Raw genomic sequence first — 19646 nt, 5'->3', positions numbered from 1 at the left:
AATATATAAAAACATATATAAACGTTGATATTTTTGAAGGTTTCAATAAACAAAGAGAAAACCCCACATCTTTCTTATGTGCTAGCACACAGGCGTGCTCAGCCCTGCTAGTGTTGGGTAATCTCGTTCATTGAGAGGATCGATCTTTTTCATTCCGTTCACCAAATAGATCCGGGTCGTTTACTTCGTTCGTTGGCTCTTTTTCATCCAATAAAACATTTTAGTCCATAATTTTCTTTTGAATATCGTTCATGGTTTCTCTTCTCTACATTAATTGTTTTGTGTGTGTCAGTTTGTGAAGCTTGTGTGAACGCAGCGTGTGTGAGTTTGTGTTTGTGTGCATGAAAATGGTGGTGGTTTTCTGAACGTGATGGTGGTTTTGAATATGAACGAACAAAGCTAAAAGAACGAGATGAACGACATGATTTACTGAACGATATGAGCTAACTGAATCATTGATTGTTTTGTGTGTGAAAATTTGTGATGCTTGCGCTAACGCAGCTTGTTTAAGTACATTTTGTGTGTAAAACTAAATTATGGTGGTTCTGCTGTTAATTTCGTAAGCAGCAATGTCTTTGCCATCAGGGATCTAAATGAACGACATAAACGAATGTGCTGGATACGGATCCGTTCGTTCTTTTCACGGAGTCGTTCCTTGGAACCGGTTCGTCACGAACGACACAAGCCTAATAAAGGTCCCACTTTAAAGTGACAGACAAAGAGAGTCGAAATGTTCCAATTTTGCACAGGTAGGACTACAAAAACTACGTTTCTCAGCTAAAATTACAGAATTTTCCACAAAATTGTCTCTTTTTGTATATAGCAGTGAAATTTCACGGGTTTTTTAGACAAATTTCCCGAAGTCCCAAAGCTTTGTATGTATTTAGGCAAGAATTATATGTTATGAGGGTATGCATGTGCGTCTACGACGTATATGTACATATATTCCCGCTCTGTAGGTAAGGGTCGACGTCTGTCCTTACTCCAAAAAATGGTTGAAAATTGCGTATTTGTCCAAAAAGTGTCAAATTATATTATAGGCGCTTCATCAGTGGCATAACAGAGGCAACCTTTGCAGCACCCTGTATTTCCAAATTCACGCCAACAACAACAAAAACTCATGGGTACTCACTTTGCTCTCTTCTTTATGAGATTGTGCGTGTGTGTGTTTATGTGTGTTTTACTCAGGGATGGCTAGTAATGTGTCTTTTTCTTCCTTCTTGGCTTTTCCTGTTGTTGTCGTGCTTCACTAGTGATCTTGTTGTTGTATTTTGTTAAAAAGTTTTGATTATTGTTTTGTAACGCGTGCCGTAACGTTTTTGTTAAATATTTTTATTTTTTATTTTTGTTGTTGTAAGAAATCTTATATTTTTCTTATGTACTTTTTGATTTGTATTGTTTCACAATGTTCCACTGTACTGTGGGATTAAATTAGAAGAGCTTTTTCTAAACAACAATAAACAATTTACTCAAACTCCTTTGAAGTGAGTATTAGCTGAACCATCGAAAGTTAAAGACGTTCTAAGTAGGGTGTCCAAAACCGAAACCGGTTAACCGGTTACCCGGTTTTGAGTTACAAAACCGAAACCGATTTTCGCCAAAAACGTTATTTTCGGTTAACCGAAAAAACCGGTTATTTGTGTCGGTTAACCGGTTTTAAAAAAATAGTAATATTTTTAATATTTCATTACAATTGTATTCTTGAATGTAAACTAAATTAACTAACACAAGGTACGGCAAAGTTTTAAATGTCAGATACCTTTAAATTTGAAAAATATTGTGTGTAAAATGTAGAGTTGTGCCAATTAAATTCACTACGCAGTTCCAATGGTACACACCATTTGTATGAAAAATCTGCGTATACGTTATATCACACGTTAGTTTTTATGAAGTTGCTCATACATTTTGGAACTAATGCAGTGAACTAGGAAATGTAGCTATAGTATCTACAATATAAAACGAATGTTTGGTTCAACTTAGTCATTAATCAAATTGCCGCCGAATTTTCAATAATTTTACGATAGTTTGAGATTGGCAAAGCAAGACGACGAATCCGAACATAATAAAATGTAAACTCAATTCTTTTGGTACACAATTTTATATTTGTAAGAGCTTTTACTATTCATAGAACAGAATTTCGGTCCTAATTTTGCTGTCCCCACTTCGAGGTTTATTGTCAAATAACAAGGATATTATGAGATAATTATGTAATAACGAAGTCGTTATACTTAATTTACCCCTTGTCGCACAATTTTAATCAAATATATATCAATTATGAGCAAATTTGTACCTATTTAAACAAAACCGGTTTAAACCGGTTAACCGGTTTTGAAAATTTTTGAAAACCGAAAACCGGTTTTTGAAAATATTGAAAATTACGGTTAACCGAAAACCGTTTTGATTGGAAAAACCGGTTTTTTGGACACCCTAGTTCTAAGTGAACCATCAAGACGAGAAGTACTTATTCAACCACGGAGAAGAAAGTCTTTAACGACGATCAGACGTGCTAATCAAAGACGGCAGACAGCTAAATTTGCAAACGTTTATAAACTTTGTGTTAATTCTTTTTTATTTTTATACCCTCCACCATAGGATGGGGGTATATTAAGTTTGTCACTACGTTTGTAACTACTCGAAATAATCATTGTAGACCCCACAAAGTATATATATTCTTGATCAGCGTGCAATTCTACATCGATATAGCCATGTCCGTCCGTCTGTCTGTCCGTCTGTGGAAATCACTCTAGCGTCCGAACGGATTGACGTAGGTTGATGAAATTTTGGGAAAATATGTTATATTTACGTAGGACTTTTGGTATTGAAAGCGGGCTATGTAGGTCCACGCTTTCGTATAGCCCCCATACAAAATGACGCGTGACGCGTCGTCGTTTTAAGGAATTTTTAAGATATTTGGCCCATTTTACCACCGAATTGGTTGTAATTTGGTACTTTGTGTCTCCAGAGGCCAAAAAATATCCCTACCAAAGTTGGGTTATATAGGTTGACGTTTTGGTATAGCCCCCATATAAAGTACGCGTCATTTTAATATATTTTGAATGTATTAGACCCATTTGGCCACAGAATTGGTTGTAATTTGGTATTTTGTGTCTTCAGAGGCCAGAAAACATTCCTACCAAAGTTGGGTTATATAGGTCCACGTTTTGGTATAGTCCCCACATAAGACCCCTTATAAAGTACGCATCATTTTAATATATTTTGAATGTATTAGACCCATTTGACCAAAGAATCGGTTGTAACTTTGTATTTTGTGTTTCCAGAGGCTAAGAAAAATTTCTACCATAAAATGTTTATATAGGTCCACGTGTTGATATAGCCCCCATAATACAATATCTCCCGATTTTCGATATTTTGAACGTTTTAGCCTTATTATCACACCGATATGGCTGAAATTTGGTATTTAGTCTTCTTTAGGCGTATAAAACTTTCCCCCAGAAATTTGTAGGTATAGGTCCACGCCATCATATAGCCCCCATAGAACGGTACCTTCCGAATTTCGGTATTTTGAAGGTTGTGGCCACATTAATCCACCAAACTGGCTGAAATTTGTGGTGGAGGGTATAAAAAGTTCGGCCCGACCGAACTTAACGCTTTTCTTACTTGTTTTAACTAAATTCTTTTTACTCAAGAATACTTCATTTCATACATTAACTTTCGTTTAACATCATTTACTGTTTTCAGTGTTTTAAAATTACTTAAAATACATAATTCATTACTCGTTAATATTAAATAAATATTAATATAACATTAAAACCAATCCGGTCTCCCATTTATTTAAAAGGAAAATAGACATTCTATAAATCGGTGAGTCAACCGGGATAGTTTTCTTATATTTTGGAAGCTCAACCAGAATAAGCATTCCATAGTACTTTGATTGTTGTTTTCGTGTATTGAATATTTTATTAAACAAATTTGAATAATTTTTATTTTTGGTTATTCGTCACTGGGACCCACTGTACATATTTTTCTCAAATTGATTCTTTTATTTGTCTCTAACACTATGTTGTTGTTGTGCAATGCCGGTTTCCAAATTATCTTCCACTGATCACTGTTCGAACCGTTGTTGTATTTGTAATTTTCATCGGTTTTGGACACTCTTATTGGAACACTATAATTATATGCTTTTTTATACCTTTTTCACTGTCAATTTTAATTGTGATTTTATTTATTTATTTATTTATTATAATAATAACACTGTAGTAAATACAATGTTAATAAGAAAGGAAATAGCATTGGCTACAATGGCCATCAGCTAAAACTGGTAACAAAATTCAAACTTAAAATTATGTTATAAAGTTATTTTAATTTGCTTTATGTAGTTATATATCTTATTGATGTTTGCAGCTGAGGGGCATTTCAGGATATTTAGTCCATCGTTGTTGAGGTATACGAGGCGGGCATTGTTGAAACAGGTACATGATTCCAAAATATGTTGAACTGTGAAGATATTTTTACATTTTGGACATTTATTGTCCACTTCCTTGTTTAACAGGTGTTGATGGGTGGCGAAGTTATGTCCCATCCGAAGATGTGAAAATAGCCGAATTTGATTTTTATGGACATTGGTAGGGTATAAAGGTTTTATATTGTTGGGATTGACTTGGTTGTAGTGGGTGTGATTAAATAACAAATGCTCGTGTTTAGCTTTTTCCTTAAGTTCATATTTTATATATGTTTTCAAATCGATTTTTTCGATTATGTTATCGACCACCACAGGCGCTGAGCATGCATATTTAGCAGCTTTGTCGGCAAATTCGTTTCCTTTAATACCGACGTGACCCGGTATCCAGTAAAGCTATATATTATTGTTATCGGTAAGCATGTCACGAATTTTGTTTATTGAAGCCCATTTGTTGTTTGTTATACTGGACACTGCTTTGAGGACGGATAAGCTGTCAGAGAAGATTATAGTTTCAAGTTTGGAGGAATCTGCTATGTTAATGGCTTCTAAAATCCCAGCGGCTTCGGCAGTAAAAATTGATGCAAAATCTACCAGAGTTTTAACAGAAAGAATTTCTCCTTTAGAATTTACAACAGCATATGAGGTAGTGTTGCTATTTTTTGAAGCATCTGTGAATAGGAACTGGCAAGTAGAGTGTTTGGATGAAAAAATTTGAAAATGTTGTTCGTAAATTTCATTGGGAGTTTTACTTTTTTCTAGAGTACTGAGAGATGTGTCACATGCATTAGCTGAAAACATCCATGTTGGGAACTTGGTTTTGAAGCATGTCACCTGGTCCTTAAAATTTACTACATTGTCCTTTATTACGTTGTAAATGACCGATAGGTTTTTGGGTTTCCTTTTCGCTGACATAACTTGAGTGACATCGGAGTAAATAACGGATGACTTAGCCGATAGAATTTTTGGTAACAACATATTTCTTGACTCTAAAATCCTTTGTTCAAGAGATGGTAACCCAGTTTCAATAAGTAGTGTTTTGATTGGTGTTGTTCTGTATGCATAAATACTGGATCTAAGGCTGCCATGGTATACTGCTTTTATTTGTTTCAAAGTGGAAATGGGGCTATCGCCAAAAAGGAACAATCCGTAGTCAATTTTACTAAGTACAAGAGTTTTTACTAAGTAGGTGAGGGTATTGATATGTACAAAACTCCTGAACGAAAGATATTTTATAATATTTGATCGAGGTATGAGGTCCTTTTCCAATTTGAATATGTGCTCCTTCCATCGATAGTTCTTTTCGAAAATAATTCCTAAAATTTTTTGTTTGTTTACGTAGGGAATGCTCACACCATTGGTAGAATTATCGGTAGGTTTACAATTGTGCTTCCGACATATATGTAAAATTGACGATTTTGACGGTGATATTTTGGCTCCAGATGTCTTTGCCCAAGTACTGATATCATTTATAATATTGCCGAATTGATTATTAGTAACATTGTTGTCTTTATTGGAGCTCAGAACATAAAGGTCGTCAGCGTAAAGGCAATGATAAATTCTTGGATGTTTGTTTATGATTTTGCTGATTTGATTAAAAGCTATTTGGAATAGTACAACTGACAGCGGAGATCCCTGCGGTATGCCATTTTCCATTGCAAATTGGTTTGAATAAAAGTTGTTAATTCGAACCACGAAAATGCGTAAAGTCAAAAAAGCCTTAACGAAGTTCAAGATTTTATGACCTACACCCCATGATTTTATGATTTTATTTATTTTGAATTAATTAATTGAATTAATCGAGCTAACATGGCCTAAGGAGTTTGTATTGAAAAATGAATTCCTGCGAAGTACCAGCTCATCAGGCATATTTTGAATGTAAATGGCTAGAAGACAAAGGCTGATTTTGATAACTTCTATTTATTCAACCATTTTAACAAATTTGTAGATATAAAGTATTTTTTGAAGTCTTTTTCTATATCAAGTCACCCTAGTGTCTTGTCTAGGAATCATTTTCTCAATACATACATTCAAAATATGCCTGATGAGCTGGCTTAAACCACCAGCGAAATGATCGTAGCATAGTGGTTGGGGGTGTGGTATTTCGCTAGAATTAATTTTTCAATACAAACGCCTTAGGCTATGTTAGCTCGATTAATTCAATTGATTAATTAAATGATGCATGTTTTATAAAACATGTTAAGTGTACAATGCTTTTAACACCACAATCTCCACACACTTTTTATTCCCTGTTAGAACTCTCCTTGATATTTTCTTTGTCAACAATTTATCAAATGTCCTTCTCTATGATCAGGTGTCAGCACCTTGTTTCTTTAAACGATACTTAATCTTTCTTACTTTTTCTTTCTGTTAAACATCGGTTACCTAGAGGATATGTTTTGTCAAATTAATTGGAATGACTTATACCGGTTTATTACTGTAGATCAGCAACTACACTTCACTACACACACTATTTTTATATAATGGGGCAGTCGCTCTTAAAAGTATAAGAATCACCCCGGATAGAAACGCTTGGTTTAATTCGTATATCAAATCACTAATAGTTGATAGTTATAAAGCATATTCCAGATGGAAACGCTTTAGAACACCTAACCTCTATAATGAATTTCGATCTGCAAGAAAAATAGTAAATAACACCATTAGTGCTGCAAAAAGGATTCGAAAAGTAAATGGAAGATAATTAGAGGTATTGGTGTTTGTAAAACGAAATCGTTTGATACCTGCCACGCATATGCTAATGACCTTAACAAAGCATTTATCACTGTACCTAGCGTACAAGCTGATCCACTTTTCTAAGGTTTTGATGGAACCAATGATGTCTTGTCGACTGGCGAGAGTGATTTCGAATTCAGATGTGTTTCTCAGGAAAAAGTTCAACATTGTTTTAAACAAGTTAAATCAAATGCCGTCGGACCTGATGGAGTTGATCCAAAATTTTCCGCATCAGTTTTCCTCGTCTGTTACCATACATTACATAATTTTTCAACACAATTCTGTGTTGAAGCACTCACCCCAGCAAGCAAACAATGTCCCTGTACCCAAATCCAATATGGAGTATAGACCTATTGCCATTCTCAATAATATCTCCAAAGTATTCGAGAAAATCATTCATAAAAAAATATCAGAATATCTTCACCGAGAATCTCTACTATCAAACAAGCAATCTGGCTTCCGCGCTAATCCCAGCTGCATTACTGCCTTAGCTGAAGTTTCGGAGGCAATAAGAAGTGGAATTGATGATAACAAGGTGAGTTTCCTTGTGTTGCTTGATCACTCCAAAGCTTTCGCAATTGTGTCTCAAACTCCGTTTTCTTAATTTTCCTCATCTTCGGTACGTCGTATAATGTCGTGTCATAGTTCTGGGACCGATAACTATGATACTGGAACCATGATATCACAACATTGTGCCTAACACAAACATATACACCACCTGACATACGATTGCTACTGGCAAAAACATTTTTAATTTCCAGATGAAGGCAGTAGTAGGAAATTAAATAAATCTTTTAATAGCATAACTCATTATGTTTTGTTTTTCAAAATAGCCAGGCTTAATCCGATAGTTGTTTTAATATTTTATTAAAACAACTTTAATTTATTAGTGGGAAAAAATTGGCGATGTTTACCAAGCTGTAAGGCAGGGAAGACTATAGTTTGAGATCCCGCCACAGATCTTTATCAGTTCCCTTGTTTCTTGTTCAACAAGAAACTGTTTATACCCAATTGTCAATTGCCCGCTCAAATAGATACGTGTGCAAAGAACACTCTGATCGAGAATTTCTTTGGCACTACCTAAACTCGAGCAACTTCACTTGCAAACAAAACCAAATCTTTCCCACTGCTATGCGTTCGTTGATTCTCAGCGAAAAACACATAAGTAATTTGTTGGTATTGCATACTACAGCAATAGACATTTCAACGGTGCCCGGTCTCACAATCCCACTAATAAATTAAAGTTGTTTTAATAAAATATTAAAACAACGACTATGGGATTAAGCCTGACTATTTTTCATCGGGACCATTTGAAACACTTTACCATATAATCTGCAAGGCACCAGCAATCCACTCGTATTCGGAAAGAACACCCTAAACTATTGTTTACAATTTCTGTTTTGTAGTTTAATTTATCTCTTAACTAGAAATATATATTTTTTATTTATTTTTTTCTTTTCTAATTTGTATTTAATGTAACTGTTATATTCTTTATAATGATGTAATTAATATAATTCTTATGTATGTAATAATCCTGCACTGTAATTTCTTGTTGTTCAGGATGTAGACAGAATTAAATAAATAAATTCTAATTCTGTACAAACTTTCAACCTGCTAATAATCATATCTGTTGGAATAATGGTTGGGAAGGATATTTACGAGTACGTGAAATTGTACCAATACCAGTTCATAATAGTTTGAATAAAAATGCATGGTATTTTTCTTAAACCATATCACCATAACTTTGGCTGACACTAAGCAGACTTACCATGGTAAAAATGCTGGTCCAGAAAAATGCTCGTTAATTTCTCCTTCAGTCAGTCCAAATTTCGTATACGTACTATGCCAAATGTCTTCTTGTATAGGTGCTATTGTCAGGCTTATTCCCATCATTGCCATCCAATCTATATGTTTTATCCAAGTAGACCAGTTCCACCATATATAACTGTAGGCCCAGGCACACACATTCTGATAATATATATACGAACTTTCACACTTTGACACGAATGTAACATTTGGCTTTATTGTTAGTTTATTTAATGGTAGAAGTTCATTATACCAATATATACTTTTATTTTGATAGTGTTTAAGATAGTGATGGAAGCCTTTTGCAGCAGAGACTCCGTCGTATGCTCGAATATAAACCATTTCTTCGTTTGTTGAGATCTGCGAGTAAAAAAATGCTTCTTTTAATATAGTATGGTAATAAACGAGTGAAAATTGAGAGATTGGAGATTAAAAAAATACTTGGCAAAATCATTTATTTTATTCATTACAATGTGATGTGTAATGGTGGCTAGGCTATGAGAGTCTAAGCAAAGCAAATTAAAATACTATGGTTCGTTCTTACCTTATCTTCAAACTAAATTTTTGAGATTTGTTATTATATGTTTCTTGTAGCATACAGTAGTATTGATTTATCTGGCAAAACAAGTTTTGCATGTTTTTGTGACAGCAAACCCAATTTCACACTTGTTTTTAGTGTTTTATCTGACAAAATGTTATCCTAATTGGTTACCTGATCAGGGTAAAATTCTAAGTCGATATAACGATGTCCGTCTGTTTAAATCGAGATACAGCTCGAAATTTTTGAGATAGAGCTTTGTAATTTGGAGTAGAAGTCTCTACTACTCCTAGGATGTTCGGTATTGCAAATGGGCTATATCGGTTCACATTTGATATAGCCCCCATAGAACGGTACCACCCGATTTTCATTATCACACCGAAATGGCTGAAATTTGGTATTTAGTCTTCGTTGGGAGTATAAAACATTCCACCAGAATTTTGTTGGTATATGTCCACGACTTTATATAGCCCCCATAAAACAGTACCTCCCGATTTTCGGTATTATGAAGTTTGTGGCATCAATATTCCACTGAAATTGTTGAAATTTGGTATTTAGTCTTCATTTGGGGTATGAGTTTCCATATGAAAATTTTCGTATATGTCCTCGCCTTCATATAGCCCCCATTGAACTGTACCTCCCGATTTTCGGTATTCTTAAGGTTGTGGCCACAATAATCCAGCGAAATGGCTAAAATTTGGTACTTAGTCTTCGTTGGGGGTATACAACTTTCCATATGAAATTTGTCGGTATAGGTCCACGGCTTCATATAGACTACATAGAACAATACCTATCGATTACACTGTGAACCGAAATTTTGGGGGGTGGAAAATTCCTATTGGAGATGAAAGCCCTTGTTGGGTATATACAGAACCCCGAAGGACAGATTCGCCGTGAGTCGAACTTTCGCGATATGGCGTGATGAATATTTTGCTGGAGACCCTAAAAGCCATCTGAAATCAGCGTTATATCTTTGTTCGCTGTTGTTTAAGCTTATATTTAAGATGACATGTCTTCAGTCAAATCAAATGAGGATTTTTTTCGTAGAACATTTCGACCTTCTTACTCGCTTCCTTCAATGTCCTTTTCGTCCTTTATTTCAAGAACCGTAATAAAAGTGGTACAAGATGACATTTTCCGCTTCGAAATATTCTACAAAAATGTGGCTCGGAAGATTTTAGGTACGGTTCCCAAAGACATAAAATCGATAAAATCTTGTTTATGCGGTTGTTTTTCACTTTTACCCGAATCTTGCTCAGACAGCCCTATATCTATTTATTTCAATATATTATTGTTAACCTATTGGTGACCGAGAATTCTCGGAGGCATAAAAACTGTTGCATCTCGTTTGGCTAAGCACGTTAATTTAATAATTTTTTGGAATAAAGATCCGGATATCCGAATTATGGAACCGGTTATTCTGATATTAAAACCGAATTTTTATCCGGTTTTTATGAACCGATTAACCGTATATGTATATCATTAGAAAGCTATTAAAATTGTCAATCAGATATGATTAATATGCATTAGACATTTTAAGCGGCTTTGGTGCTGGAACAAAAAAACCGTATTTTCGAACCGTTTCTTAACGTTTGTGAGGATACATTTCTGTGCGTGAAAAAAATTATGATCATGACCTGGGGGGTGGAAAATTCTTTTTGGAGGTGAAAGCTCTTTGTGAGGACATACAGAATCCTGAAGGGTAGATCCGCCGTGAGTCCAACCTTTGAGTTATGGCGGGTTGAATTCTGGGATGGTGACCCATATTGCAAGTGTAAAAAGTTACGTAACTGAATTTCAAGTGGGTTTAGGGTTCTACTGGGACAGTATGTGCTAAGTCAAATCGATTTAAGACGATTTCTGTAGAACATTTTGTGTCTTACTTTTATCCTGCCTTGTTGTTTATGTCCTTGTTGTTGAAAAAGGTATAAAATATACTTTAAAAATTCATCCGATTTGGCTAGGGCATATCACGAAAATAATCTTACGCCGACATAGCACATATTGTCCCAGTAGAACCCTAAACCCACTTGAAATTCAGTTACGTAACTTTTTACACTTGCAATAATGGGTCACCATCCCAAGATTCAACCCGCCATAACTCAAATGTTGGACTCACGGCGGATCTGCCCTTCAGGGTTCTGTATGTCCTCACAAAGAGCTTTCACCTCCAAAAAGAATTTTCCACCCCCCAGGTCATGATCATAATTTTTTTCACGCACAGAAATGTATCCTCACAAACGTTAAGAAACGGTTCGAAAATAGGGTTTTTTTGTTCCAGCACCAAAGCCGCTTAAAATGTCTAATGCATATTAATCATATCTGATTGACAATTTTAATAGCTTTCTAATGATATACATATACGGTTAATCGGTTCATTAAAACCGGATAAAAATTCGGTTTTAATATCAGAATAACCGGTTCCATAATTCGGATATCCAGATCTTTATTCCAAAAAATTATTAAATTAACGTGCTTAGCCAAACGAGATGCAACAGTTATAATGCCTCCGAGAATTCTCGGTCACCAATAGGTTAACAATAATATATTGAAATAAATAGATATAGGGCTGTCTGAGCAAGATTCGGGTAAAAGTGAAAAACAACCGCTTAAACAAGATTTTATCGATTTTATGTCTTTGGGAACCGTACCTGAAATCTTCCGAGCCACATTTTTGTAGAATATTTCGAAGCGGAAAAATGTCATCTTGTACCACTTTTATTACGGTTCTTGAAATAAAGGACGAAAAGGACATTGAAGGAAGCGAGTTAGAAGGTCGAAATGTTCTACGAAAAAATCCTCATTTGATTTGACTGAAGACATGTCATCTTAAATATAAGCTTAAACAACAGCTAACAAAGATATAACGCTGATTCCAGATGGCTTTTAGGGTCTCCAGCAAAATATTCATCACGCCATATCGCGAAAGTTCGACTCACGGCGAATCTGTCCTTCGGGGTTCTGTATATACTCAACAAGGGCTTTTATATCCAATAGGAATTTTCCACCCCCCAGACTTTGAGCTCCATTTTGTTGCACAGTGTTATCGGTATTTTGCAGGTTGTGGCCATAATATTCCTCCGAAATGGCTGAAATTTGGTATTTAGTCTTCGTTGGGGGTACAAAATTTTCCACCTGAAATTTTTAGGTATAGGTCCACGCCCTTATATTGCCCTTAAAAAACGGTACATCCCGATTTTCGATATTTTGAAGGTTTGTGACCACAAACTTCTAAATACCGAAAATCAGCCACCCAGCCGGCTGATATTTGGTATTAAGTCTAAGTTGGAGGTAAAAACCTTTCCGACTGAAATTCGTCGGTAAAGGTCCACGTTTTGATATAGCCCCCATAGGACGGTACCTTCCGATTTTTCGCAATTCTAAGGGTTGTGACGTTAATATTCCACCGAAATGACTGACATTTTTTATTACGTCTTCCATGGGGTTATAAAATATTCCAGAAGAGAATTATCAGTATAGGTCCACGTCTTCCTTTATCCCCCATAGAAGCATACCTCTTTATTTTCGGTATTTTGAAGGTTTTACCCACATTATCTAACCGAAATTTCGGAACATTGATATTTAGACTTCTTTGAGTCTAAGAACTGGTCGCAAGAAATTTGTCGGTATAGATCGAATTTTGATATAGCCCCCATATAACGATACCTCCCGAATTTCGGTATTTTGAAATTGCTGAAATTTGGTATATACTCGTAGTTTTCTTCATGAACGAAATTATTCCATTTTACTTCAATACGACTCGTGGTGGAGGGTATAACAAGTTCGGCCCGGCCGAACTTAACGTCGTTCTTACTTGTTCTAACTGAAAATTAATCCCGCTGTCGATTTGTTCTTATGTTTCGGTCATTTGAGTTCCACTTTATGCCCTAAAAGCACGATTAAGAGAACATTTAAATTTTTTAGACTGAAACATGTATTTGTTTGCACCCAAACATATATTTGTTTGCACCCAAACATATGTTATCTTAGGGACTGTTGCAAATATATATAAGAAATGTTGTCAAATATTTCATATTCGATTTCAAAAAAAAAAAAAAAAAAAAAAAAAATCGCGCTACATCAAATATTTTGGTACATACGTTAGGAAAAAATTCCCAGTACGAATCCGCTCGCGAGCTAATTTTTGGTCGTTGGGAACAAAAGTTATCGCGGTTTTACTTCTGCTTTTAAGAAACAATATTATAAAAACCCAAATATTTTAATGAGCACAATTGTCACTAAGAATATAACAAAACAATGATAACAGTGTAAATTAAGACTAACCGATAATTTCATGATTGCAGTAAACTCTAAACAATAGCTGTGGTTGCAATAACTGATACAAATGCTAAATGCTTAATAAAAATTTACGTTAGAATTCAAATTCATAAATTAATAGAACTTCATGTAAAATAACTGAAATTATAGCTCTGTTCCAGAACCTGCAAGAATCTACTACTCTTTACTACGATAACATTTTTTCCTTTATGTTATCGCAAAAAATAGTAAAAATTAGTACATTCTTGCAGTACTGGAACAGACCATATATTTATATTATTATCATAGATATATAGATTAGAAGTTCAGCACGTATTTACACTTTTATGAACATACATATTCATATATCCGAACACATTTTATAGACTCTATGAATTAATTTTGTTGTCTTTGTAGTACGAGGGATACTAGATAAATTTCTGGATTATCACACAAGAGTACATCGATGAACTGAAATCTTTGTGTGAGGATGAAGCACCGTCGCCGTTGCTCGCTCAAATACGTAGGTCGCCCAGAAATCGCCGTTGTGCGGAAAACAATTGATTTGGGCGCATACAAAAGTGTATAAATCATCCTGGAGAATACTTTGGAAAACAATAAAACACTATAGGTGTGTTCGTTTACTCAATAATTCGTACAAATCCAGTAACTTCTTGTAAACGCCTAAGGTCTTTTGCATTGTACGGAAGAGTAAATGAACAACATCCAGCAACAATTTATACAAATTTTGAGTAAACGAACACACATTATGTTTGATGATAAATATTCGTATTTTCATTATTAAGACGGAAATATATCTAATAGCCCTCGTATATGTTAATAAATAAAATAAAAGGCATACATGTATAAAATGGGTACCTTATATTGACAATTCTGTAAAAATACGAACCTCAAACGAACGAAATGCAAGAGTAGAATCTATTGTTACATTAAATGCACTGCCAAATATACCAAGTGTCCGGTTTATTAATTCCTTCACCATTTCCTGCTGTGTACTTGTTGACATAGTATAAGCAAAAACTGAAAAATTTAAATTTTTTTGTATTATTTGTTGTTGTTTAGATTATATTTATTTTTAGGTATTAAACATATAAAATTACGGTACCTTGTTAAAAGTTTCGACATTTAACCCTAATCTTACCCTTTTGTAGAAAACTGCACATACAAATTGTTTTTTGTTCTTTTTGAACTCGTTTCGATAAAAGTTAAAAGTTTCAACAATTAACCCACCCTAATCTTATCCTGTAGAAAACTACAAATACAAGTTGTTCTTTGTTAATTTTTGAATTCGTTTCGATACCAATTACAGTGAAACTTTGTGACTGTTGTGTTTGCATGAATTACTTCAACCGACAATTTTACGATAACAACATTGTTTTATGAAAGCCAACTTGTCAATGGCAATATTTGAACAAAAATAGTTCAAACCACTTTATCGAAAATATATGGAAAGATTTCAAATGTAACCTTAATTGGCTTCAATTTTACTATAGACATAACATGATATCGCTCAGTGCTTTAAAGAGTATCATAACTCATAAAACGCGTTGTTTAATTGTTCTACTTTATCTTGTGTAAAATTTTCATGCTCATATCTCTTAAACTTAACGAGTTACAACTCATTTACTACGGGTTTGGCATAATTCAACAAAAAAGTTTTTTGAGTTTATGAAGCACTAAAATACTTCAATTCAGGTAGCTGTTGCAAAATATTGTCCAAGTAGTTATTTTATTTTTTGTGTAATCATCTTTTTAAGTTGGGAAGTCAAATTTCAATCTCCAACTTAAAACGAGTTTTTCTCGGAACTGAATTTTGCGAGATGTGTCACTCTTTGATACTTCATACCTTTTTTATGCGAACTGAATAGAAAAGGTTACAAATTAATTTATTACATTTTGAATATTTTTTGCTCAACGATTGAGTTAAAAAAGGCTCTCTGTCTCTGAGTAAAAAAATGCTCTCTGTCTTTCTCGCAAAAAGAACAAAAATAATTCATACCATTTCATTTTCTTTTCCCTTTCGCTTGCCAGATTGGTTAACTGTTACATTGGTGCAGAGTTACAGAAAAAATGCCTGCTTGTGCAAGAATAAATCGGTACAACAAGAAAGAAAGAAATACAAGCGTTTGTCCGCATACCGCATACACACCACCAAAGCAAAAACAAACATACATTTGTTTGAACCCAAACATACATTTGTTTGAACCCAAACATAATATGTTTGGAAATTCATACATACGAAAACCACGGCACATACCAGAAAATTCATGAAAATCGGTTCGCTAATTTCGATACAGAACACATTTAAAAAGTGGCTGCAGTCCGGACACCGAGCCCAACTATGAACAGTTGATGGTGGTCGCCACCACCGTTGTCTTGCAAATTAATTAGCAAGCTGATGCGTTCATATGTTTGGCAAATATAGCTATTTTAAAAATATAGGCCCTCCGAAATTCTTAACAAATGTTTAGACACCAAGGGACATTCCTGAAAATGTTATGAAATTAGTTTTATTAGTTTTACTGCTAAACCTAAATAACGACGGGACGTACACAAATATTTCACCAACCTATCAAAACAACGCTCTCTGAGCGTCCGTATTACCCAAATACGTTGAGTCCCAAATCACATTTCAAACACAAAATCCGGACCGAAACTTAAATGTTTTCATTCGTAAAACAAATAATTTTCCTTTGCAATGAATTGTGTTTCATGTTTTGCTGGGCTTTTGTTTTCAAAATACAAAACACATACAAACAATAACGTTCTGTCAAAGTTAAACTTTTTCAACTTACAAAAAGTATATGCTTGATGTATTTCGGTAGTTCTCATAAGAATACATGTGTTCTACTTTTTTCACCACACACGCCCGTATATACATAGGTATGGGCCTTAGAAGTCCAATGTATTGAAAAGTGTGCGCGTATCTATGAGTTTTCAAGATATAACATATTAAACTACTGCTGCACATTTCATGAAAAACGGTTCAGTAGTTTTGGAGATATAACATATTTTTAAAAGTGAGCGTGGTCGGGTAACTTTACTTATACCATGATAAATTATAACAACAACAAAATCTACAAATGTGTTCTTATCCGAATTTTATTTAGCATTCATGGAATTGGTTTAATGCTTAAGAAAAGGTCGGATGCTTCACGACTTCTCATTATGTTTCGAGAAGTTTGGAGCAATTCGTTTCCGAATGATTTTGAACATATGTGGGAGAGGTTGCCGAAGCAGTGGACATATACGGTCCATTCCAAGTTTGGACCAAATCGGTTGATCCGCTTGAGAGATATGGTTCGCTCCAGGGGCCTAATTACGTGATTCGATTCGATCGAGAATTTGCTCGTGAATAAGTTTTCGACATGATAAAAAACGGCATGACAAGACTCGATCGAAAACGTTTAAGCAATGTTATCGATTTTTTCGATAGTAACCGGTAATCGATCAGGTATTCTTCAGGGAACATAATGACGTAGACGCCAAAAAATGTGTTTATTTTAAAACAAAAACTAAAAACCAAAATTATGAATGAAAAAATGTTAATATTTGTGGAATAATACATTGAATAATAAGTTCGGAATGTAGTAGTGCTAAGAAAATATGAAAATTATCTATGTTTACAAACCCTTTTTGACATGGCTGTAACAAATTGCTAATACATCTACCTTAATAGTTCTCTCTCAAAATAAATGAGAGAGAATTGGAGGGTTTTTTGCTTAGCCTCTCTGAGAGAGTCTTTCCTTTGGTAAAGAACGGAGGATGTATTCTATTAAATGTTGTTCACTTATAAAAAAAGGCTATTAAAAAAATTTTTTTGCGGAAGTGCTTACTTTTTTTAAATTATTTTTAAAGACTGCAAACAGTAAATTTTGGCTAACGAATGTATACATTTGTATATTTTTTTTAATTCAAGTTTTATTATTTCTCAAATCAGTGCACAGGATTTTTCTCAATTTTTCTTGTTATTTTGTGCTAAAAATGCTGAGATTTTTTTATTAATTTTATTTTTCTTCTACAAACCTTCAACAAAAAACAATGTTTTACATTTTGTACAAAAATTAATTAAGAAGTCATTCATTTTGTTGGTTTACGATAGGCAATTTAGCTACGAGTAATTTCTCCCAAATTTATGCTCAATAACTCAATAATTTTACTCGATAACGAATGTTGTCATCCCAAATTTGAGTATTCGGTTCGAAATAACTCGATATCAAATCACATAATTAGGCCCCAGCAGACAGGCGGATGGACAGCGCTACATCGAGACCACATATTTGAAACGGATTTCGTCCAAACGCACTTGGGGTCTAAAACAATTCAAAAGGCTGAGGGTATAACGAATCCATTGGAGGTCTTCTTTTTATCTCCCCAATTTTAAGCGCAGGATTGAGATTTCAGCAGCAGTCACTTGCATGGGAATCTTGGCCTTCCCCCACTGCGTATGCCAATATATTACGCCAAAATCTACCCCCAGGACCCGACTCGTCACTTTTATTATACCCTCCACCATATGGAGGGTATAATTAAATTTGTCATTCCGTTTGTAACACATCGAAATATTTGTCGGAGACCCTATAAAGTATATATATTATTGATCAGCATAAAATTCTATGTCGATTTGACCATGTCCGTCTGTCCGTCCGTCCGTCTGTCTGTCTGTTGAAATCAAGATACAGCTCGCAATTTTAAAGATAGAGAGTCAAAATTTGGTACAGAAGTTTTTATTACTTGCAGGATGGTTGGTATTGAAAATGGGATATATCGGTCCACGTTTTGATATAGCCCCCATAGAGCCGTACCTCCCGATTTTCGGTATTTTTAAGGTTTTAGCTTCATTATCCTACCAAAATGGCTGAAATTTGGTACGTAGTCTTCTTTAGGGGTATAAAACTTTCCCCCAGAATTTTGTCGGTATCGGTCCACACCTTCATATAGCCCCCATAGAACGGTAGCTCCCGATTTTCGGTATTTTTAGGGTTTTAGCTTTATTAACCTACCAAAATGGCTGAAATTTGGTACGTAGTCTTCCTTAGGGGTATAAAACTTTCCCCCAGAATTTTGTCGGTATGGGCCCACACCTTCATATAGCCCCCATAGGACGGTGCCTCCCGATTTTCGGTATTTTTAAGGTTTTAGCTTCATTATCCTACCAAAATGGCTGAAGTTTGGTGCGTAGACTTCTTTAGGGGTATAAAACATTCCCCCAGAATTTTGTCGGTATCGGTCCACACCTTCATATAGCCCCCATAGAACGCTACCTCCCGATTTTCGGCATTTTGAAGGTTTTAACTGCATTATCCTACCCAAATGGCTGAAATTTGGTACGTAGTCTTCTTTAGGGATACAAAACTTTCGTAATACTGACGATTGTGACGTCAATATCCAACCGAAAGGGCTGAAATTCGTTATTTCGTCTTTCAAGAGTTATAAAATATTACAGAAGAGTATTATCAGTATAGGTCCACGTCTTCCTATATCCCCATAGAAGCGTACTTCTTGATTATCAGTATTTTTTAAGTTTTAGCCACATTCTCTTACCGTAATATAGGGAATTTAGTATTTAGTCTTCTTTGAGCCTAAAAACTTTCCGTCAGAAATTTGTCGGTATAGATCGACGTTTTGAAATAGCCCCCATAGAATGGTGCCTCACATTGTTTTACCGAAATTGCTGAAATTTAGTATTAAGTCTTCTTCATACACGAAAGGAAACTAATTATTCCATTTTACTTCAATACAACTTATGGTGGAGGGTATAACAAGTTCGGCCCGGCCGAACTTAACGCCGTTCTTACTTGTTTTATTTATTTATTTACAATTATATCTATAATAAATTATAAATATAATAATTTGGATAAGCTCTGGCTACTG

General features: G+C 34.7%; 1 protein-coding gene across 2 annotated transcripts in view; it reads right to left on the bottom strand.

The window, feature by feature from the left end:
- The window catches only part of Naglu (N-acetyl-alpha-glucosaminidase), an 84811-nt gene that overhangs the window by 12014 nt on the left and 53151 nt on the right, over positions 1–19646 (bottom strand). Inside the window, exons 2-3 of one of the 2 annotated variants that reach the window (XM_073968598.1) lie at positions 14662–14792; positions 8919–9316 (exon numbers count right to left, since the gene is read on the bottom strand). In XM_073968598.1, coding sequence (XP_073824699.1) covers positions 8919–9316; positions 14662–14792 — 529 coding nt within the window. The remainder of the gene's footprint in view (positions 1–8918; positions 9317–14661; positions 14793–19646) is intronic. The other variant, XM_073968599.1, reaches the window with a different exon arrangement.

This window comes from Musca autumnalis, unplaced genomic scaffold (genome assembly GCF_047663935.1).
Source record: "Musca autumnalis isolate F117 unplaced genomic scaffold, ASM4766393v1 scaffold_2, whole genome shotgun sequence".
Lineage (NCBI taxonomy): Eukaryota > Metazoa > Arthropoda > Insecta > Diptera > Muscidae > Musca > Musca autumnalis.
The sequence above is the reverse complement of the archived record's forward strand: the minus strand, read 5'-3'. Positions and strand labels throughout refer to the sequence as shown.